The sequence below is a fragment of the Pinus tabuliformis genome, chromosome 5_2 (assembly GCF_031772625.1).
Source record: "Pinus tabuliformis cultivar Carrire ecotype Pingquan chromosome 5_2, CPIR1, whole genome shotgun sequence".
Lineage (NCBI taxonomy): Eukaryota > Viridiplantae > Streptophyta > Pinopsida > Pinales > Pinaceae > Pinus > Pinus tabuliformis.
This window is the reverse complement of record NC_142306.1, coordinates 718,153,149-718,161,089: the sequence shown is the minus strand read 5'-3', so window position 1 is coordinate 718,161,089 and position 7,941 is coordinate 718,153,149. Positions and strand designations below refer to the sequence as shown.

The 7,941-nt window shown below is 30.5% G+C and overlaps 1 protein-coding gene across 1 annotated transcript in view; it reads right to left on the bottom strand.

Moving 5' to 3' along the window:
- Positions 1-4,711: 4,711 nt before the first annotated feature.
- The window catches only part of LOC149161206 (putative L-gulonolactone oxidase 6), a 28,078-nt gene continuing 24,848 nt past the window's right edge, over positions 4,712-7,941 (bottom strand). Inside the window, exons 2-3 of the mRNA XM_089435497.1 lie at positions 5,774-6,029; positions 4,712-5,657 (exon numbers count right to left, since the gene is read on the bottom strand). Coding sequence (XP_089291623.1) covers positions 4,843-5,657; positions 5,774-6,029 — 1,071 coding nt within the window. The 3' untranslated portion in view covers positions 4,712-4,842. The remainder of the gene's footprint in view (positions 5,658-5,773; positions 6,030-7,941) is intronic.

Below are 7,941 nucleotides of genomic sequence, written 5' to 3'. Positions count from 1 at the left end.
CAAGTCTTTCCTTGTGCTTATCAAGTGAATGATCAACTTTATACTAAGTTTTATAAACCCATTTTTAACCAATAGGTTTGATGCCAACAGGAGCATCCACCAGCCTCCATGTGTCATTTTTTATGAGAGCATAATATTCCTTTTTCATTGCATCTTTCCATTGATCATAACTAGCATCTTCTTCAAAACAAGTAGGTTCACAATCAATAGAAAAAATAAATTCAAAATGAGAATAGTTACATGAAGTTCTTCTTGTCTCAAAGTCATCATCTTTCCTTGGAAATTTTCTAATACGAGTTGATATTTGTAGATGTTGTGAAGGAATTTTCTCATATTGTGAAATAGACTCTTCATTACTTTCTATCATATTCTCATATTTTGTTGTCTATGTCCTTGTTGTCCCTATAGAAACACTTGCATCAACCAATTTCTCTTTAGAAACAGAATTATTATCATCATTGAGAGAAGGAAAATCCACAGACTGATCTAAGATGGGAATCCCCCCTTCAGGATGTGGAAGAATATTATCTGATTCATAATAAAACTCTTAGGCACAAACTTCTCTAACTAATTAAGTTTCCTATCAACAGTGAGTGTATCTTTATCAAATTCAAGAAAAAATACATCTCTTGACAAAATAAAATTCTTATTCTCTTCATCATACAATCTATATGCCTTAGAATTCATAGAATATTCTAAGATTATACATTTTTTACTTCTTTCACTCAACTTATTTCTTTGTTGTTTAGGAATCAAAGCATAACATTGAGAACCAAAAATTCTGAAATGTTGAACAGCAAGAAGATGATTATACCACATTTCATATGGAGTTTTATTGTTGATGACAGAGGAAGGACATCAATTTCTAATATAAGTTGCATAGAGCACTGCTTCTCCCCAAAACATCAATTTTACATTCTTAAAAAACATCATTGATCTAACCATATTGAGCAGTGTTCTGTTCATTCATTCTGCAACACCATTTTGTTGTGGATTATAAGATATTGTGGTTTGGTGTTTGATGCCATTCTCTTGCAAATATATTTCAAAACCATGTGAAGTATATTCTCCCCCATTATCAATTCTTATAGTACCAATATTAAGTTGAGCTTCATTTGTAATGAAGAGATGAAATTTTTTAAACACATCAAAAACTTGTGATTTTTCTTTAAGCAAATAGACCCAACACATCCTCGAATAATCATCAATAAAAATCAGTATGTATTTATTTCCATTAGCAATTGGTACAGGCATAGGTCCACATAAATCTGAGTGTATGAGACTTAATTTCCTTGTAGCTCTAGAAGTAGAATTCTGAAAAGATTATTTGTGATGCTTCCCCAATATACAAGCATTACATGGAGTCAATTTTCTTGGAACTATTGGAAGTCCCTTAATCCCCTATTGTCTCATAATTCTAATACTTTCATAATTAATATGACCGAAGCGAGCATGCCACAATAAACTTGATGACAAAGTATCATTTTGCTGAACCAAATGATTAGAATTTAATGCAACAGATGACATACCTTTCAACTTTAATAATTTATCTTCTTCCACACCAGTCATTACAGTTTTATTGTCAGTTTCTCTTCGAATTTCCACTTTACCATCAAATATGTGAATGGAATGTCCATGTTGTCTTATTTGTACAAGAGATAATAAATTCCTTTGGAACTGTGGAATGTAAAGAACATAATTTAAAGTATAAAATGCAAGTCCAGGAATTTTTAACTAAATAGAACCAATCCCTGATGGTTTGATTTGAGACTTATCATCAAAATACACTACTCCATCAATATTATCACTAAATTTTTCAATTAAATCTCTTCTAAAGGTTGTATGATAAGTGGCACCTGTGTCTAAAATCCAACTATCATGTCATGAAGAAAAAGAGGTACTAAATATATCTTCCATATTAAAATTACAATGGGCAACAACATAATGTGCATTCTCGAAAGACTGTCATTTTTCCTCTAGATCTCATGAACCATGTATAATTTTATGGATCATTAGATATCCATTATGCAAGGAAAATTTAACTTATGTGTGAGATGTGGCCATCATATTGAGTATTACACAGTAAATATGGTCATCAACGTGTCTATTCCATGGTCCAAGCCCAACATCCATAGTATTATACTATTCATGGGTCATCTTCAAGGCAACAAGAAATCACACATACCATGGCCATTTACATATTTGTAACACAAGCATTGTTTCTCATGGTCTTGTTTATATCCAAACTCGAAAATATAAGCCATAACATTTTCTTGTTATTCTCGTGGTCCATGTGAACCATTCCAATAAAACATGCATGCCCTACATATGGAGACATTATCCTGTGCATGTGAACTATCAAATTTTTTTTCTTGCGTGAGTTTGTTTTCAAGAAACAAGCTAAAAAATATTTTCCCAAGATCATCAACCATGTGTAAATCCACAAGCAACCATAAAACCTTGTAAATATAATGGTTGTTACATGATTGTACTAAAACGTACAATCATTGGTAATAGTAAGGAAGTCATTGGTAATAGTAAGGAAGTGGTTGATAGCCCAAGAAATTGTTCATAAGACCATATGTCCATTATTAACACAACACAAGGTATATCAACCTAAGCTTTGAGCATTAGTCAAATATGTTGTGTGCTATGGTTTCGTACCATACACAATAGACATATTTATTAACAAATACATGTGTCACTCATTAGATAAAGACAAGGCAATACTTACCACTATAGAGGGACATAATAATGAGTTTTTAACATCTAACAAAGTCGATGACTTAAATTCATTTGTTGAGGAAAAAGTTCCCATTGAATCAAAGAACAAATAAAATGTTTATTTCACAAACAATGTTAATATGGATTTAATGGTCTAAAAGATAGAAAAATTATCATATATATCATTACAGAGATGCAAAATTCACGAGATATATAAAACACTCTTGGATTTTTAATTTAGATATATTTAATTTTAATATTTCCATAATTCCAGTGAGATGATTTTAATATCATGTTAATATTTTGGGTTCATACAATTTTTATATATTGGTTAATATGACTATTTGTTATTAGTATTTAAGGTTTCAAATAATATCCATAGATGAATCTATAAGAAATATTAAATCTCTTTTTTGTAAATTCCAAATATATTATAACATAAAATTGTGTATAATTATATGTTTTCATAATACATGTTTCTATGAAACTATATAAAATAGCAAATTTCATTTGATAAATTCCATAAATTCCATATATATATATATGAACAATGTCAATTGTAATGATAAGTTAAACTATAACGAGATAATAAGAAGTTTGTTGTTAAATTTAGATATTTTGCAAATATCTTCCTAAAATATAACTTATACTTTATTATTTAAATTATATTAAAAAATTGTCCATGGGATTTAGACAAATTAAATTTAAAAATAAAGTCAGAAATTTCTTTAAAAATAAGACTTAAAACAACTCCATTATATTAATAAACACATGCAAATTACACGTTTTTAAAACATTTTATATTGAGATTACATTTTTTTTTTTTTATAAAATTGAATGGTGTAATTCTCATAATTAATTTAAACCCTGGATCTTTCTCATTAAAAGATTCACAATAAATAATATAATATAATTATGCTAACATAACATGATACTACCACCCTGAAAATTAGCTAAAACAAATATTATTAAATTATTAAAAACTATTTAAATTACTTATTAAACATATAAATAAAATAAAAAACAATTAATTTAAATTAAATATAAAATAATTTATGAATATATATTTTAATTGAAAAATAATAATAATGACAATAACAATAATTAACATCTACTTATAAATTAAAATTATAAAATAATAAAATATAATAATAAAAATAAATTATTTTTAATATATAAAAATTTGTTAAATTCATATATATAAATAAATAAGCCTTTACAAATTTTTATAAAAATAATATTATTAAATACACAACAAAAATTAAAAATATAAATAAATTTATTATTAAATTTCTCAAAATTTACGTTACCTTATTATCAAATTATAAACCACCCAAACTCTCCTTAAATCGCATCAAACATATGACATAACTCGATAGACCATAAAAATGGTTAATTATGTAAATGGCAAGCACATAACTTCGAAACACGTGCATTCTCGATAGACCATAAAAATGGTTAATTATGTAAATGGCAAGCACATAACTTCGAAACACGTGCATATAGTTAACTTTAGACACATAAGCATAATTCATTGGATCATATTATGGTTAATTATGTAACATAATTTTGAAATAACATTGTTTATAAATGAGAGTTTTTGAAAGTTATATGGTTATATTATAATATAAATTGGCACATGAACTTACTCAAAATGTTATAGGATTTTTTGAGTTTTTGAAAATGTCAAATCTATATTAATAAAAAAAATAAATAATACAAATCAAAATTTCACCACATTTTTAGTAAAATTTTAATAAAAATCCAGCAAAACCTCAAAAAAAAAATTCTTACATATAGAAAACTCTAAATTTGTAATTCTATTTTTAAAAACAAATGCATGCAACAATATTTTTAGTTCTGTTTTTGTTTTTTATCAACTAGCGAGCAATAATCGACTAAACTTCAAAATAGAAAACTCTAAATTTCTAATTCTATTTTTAAAAACAAATGCATGAGTGACATGACACAATATTTCTAATCGTGCTTTTGTTTTTTATCAACCAACAATAATTGACAAAGCTTCAAAATATTGTAGAACACATATTATAACGAAACAATTGCAGTCATTTGCCATTTGCATGTCACGGTATGCAGATGATTCATGGGTATGATTTCCTATTTTTCATATCTACAAACCCCGGCACCCGGATACACCCTTCCAACTCTGCAGAAAAAGCCCTTTTCGGGAGCACAGTGTCTGTCCTCAGAGCACACACAGAGCCCTTCCAAAGCACATCCATCCTTCATTATAACCAGCCCTTCCTGCCCTGTTCCCATCATGGCATCTGTCCAATCATTCGACATTAAGCCCTCAGGATCGTATTTTTCCTTGACTTTCAAGAAATCCTGGGCTTTACTATACTTACCCATGACTCCTAGAAATGCAATATTTCGGTTCTTGCCCCAGTGAGGAGTACCTCCATATTTGAACAAACCCATCTGCTCAATCTCTTCCAACACATCTTCGTTCAGCCTAGGTGTCATGGGATCTCGAGAACGGTAATACGTGATATCGAGGTCCACGGAATCCTCGTCTAAACCTAAATATGCACTGGAAGCTTTCACAAAACGCATCAGAATGCCACCGTATAGCTCGATTCCACAGAGACTGCTGGGGCTGAGGTCCCGAAGCTTCTTAATGTCTGTGATGAATGCTTTGATGTTGGAGAGACCAATGCCAATCGTTGTCTGATGGAAGAATTCGCCATCGACGCGAGGATCCCAAGGACAAGCTGTCACCAGGGCGTTTTCTGCAGATTTCAGACATGATCCAGAAGCCTGTATATTGTTCTGAAATCCTATCACAGGATACTTCGTGAAGAATAGACCGTCATTTTTAAGACCTGAAGCCATGCCTAAAGTGGCCCCAACCTGAACCTTCGCTGTCCTGCATTTCCCCTTTGCATCCTTTGTAGCTTCTTGGAGCTCCTCTGCCAGCATAAAAGACAGCTAAATCCAGATGATCAGAAAGGCCAATCAGTTATTGCAATTTTGAATTTGTGAACGAAATCGAGTATTTTAACCGTTGGGTTTTCTGAAAAGGCACCTGCTGAGCGAGCTATGGCTAAGCCCGCAGTCGAGGTGGAGCGGAAGCCGATGAAGTCGTTGATGCCGTTTCCTGCTTCATCAACCGAAACGCGGTCGTCTATCCTGTAGATGAATGCCCGCTGCCCGGGAAACCATGTCAAGTCTGCGAATTCATGTGCCCTTCCAAAGTCTACTATAATCTCCTCAAGAGAAGTATCTTCTTTCTTTATGTTTGTGATGGAGCGCTTAAACATGGGTTGCACCTTCAGAGTTACCTGCACTCAAAAACCAAACTATGATTCTCTGGAGATATAAATATATGCTTCACCTCACGCAAAGGGAGGAAGAAAACCTTTAATTGCTACCTTGAAATATTATTGGCCTTAAAATTATTTTAGATGGGGAATTATTGGCCTTAAAATGATTAAGCCTGCATTTCAACGGCTGACCTGAATTACATGATATCTTATCTTTATTGATCAGAAATATAACGTATGTAGAATTTCCAGTGTGTAGAATGTCGGTTAATGCAGTCTTAATACGTGGGAATATTCGCATTCTCTGCATAGAGAGAAACGCGTGCTAACAGTTTGGTGGGTTGGTGGATCGTTGAGTTGTAATTCGTGGGAGTTTGTTGTTGCAGATTGTGCAGTGGAATCTGAAAAAGTGAAGAACACAAGAATGGGATGGTAGTAGCGGACGAAACATTCGATCGTGCATTCATTTATTTTAAATCTGACACCTCGTACCCACCCGGAACAACTTAATTTGACACTAGGCACTAACTGGTAATCTGCATTCAATATTAATGTATTATACTGGTTGGTAAATGTCGATGTTATTGCATTGAGTACTAAAATCTTATACTGGTTAGTAAATGTGAATGTTATTTTAGATAATCATTGTTTATAATTTATAGATCAAACAATAGTGACTATTCCTTGAATTTCAAAAAAAGAACTTGGAAGTATTTCCAGGTCATAATAAGCATCTCTAAATAGGTCATAATAAGCATCTCTAAATTTGTCTACTGCTTCAGATTGGTGTGATTCAAATTTGTCAAATTATATTTAAAATTGGAATATTTCAAAAAAATTTAAATTGTATTTGGAATTTGGGTGCTTTTAAACCTATACTTAATATTTTATTATGAAAAGTTTAATATTTTGTCATATTTTTTAATATTAATTAATAATAATTATTAAATAATGATTATTAATAATAATAATTATTAAAAGTTTGATATTTGGTTTTTACATTTTGCTTAATATTTGAATTACATAATAGAAAATTAGAATAAGTTAATAATTGAATAAATAGAAAAAATTATTTGAATTTAAAAAAAAATAAATAAATAAAAAATAAAAAAAAATTATAAATAAATAAAATAAAGAAATTTTTGTATTTTGAAAACTGAAATATTCAGATTGTGAAAATTTTGAAATTTCTTTTTATAAATTCCAACCAACATTGTGCACTATTCACATTTTTATCATGGGTATTAGAAATTATATTAAATTAGTTGTAGAATGGAAAGAAATATTTTGCTCTTATTTTTAATGTATCAGAATAAGTTTCATTTTTTTAATTTTAGAAAATGTTGAGTCTCAATGTGAGCATCTTAATTGTAATAAATAGGGAAAATTATTGATAACAAGGTTATTAGTGTTTTAGTGTTCCAATATGGTCTTTCGAAGATATTTGATGATGATGAGTGTATCAAGATTTTTCATTTTCGCTGACATGCGAACTGCCAGTGCCAAAACCAGTTTTAAAATTTAAAAAGTGACGACTATACTAACCACGCCAGCATTAGCATTTTCATTGAAACATGTCTCTATCTGTTTTGAAAGGGTAAAAGTATCGATTAATTATTTTCCTTCGTTGCAATGAGTGAATGTATTTTAATATGATCTTACCATATGATATGAATTTTATTCGTAATCATACCATGAAACCCCGTGATTATTCACTCACCAACTATATTATCTCATCCGCATGTCAAGTTGTTTTACCTTGCCCGTCAACAGTTTGTTTTGTGTTAGTTGGCAATATTTCACACTTGGCAACCATTTTGCTCATAGGGATTCAAGATCGAATCCCGGGAAGACCACATAGCGAGATGGGGAAAAGAGGCAAAGCAAACCGGTCCGAGCCAAAAGCGCCAGATATGCTGGACATATATCT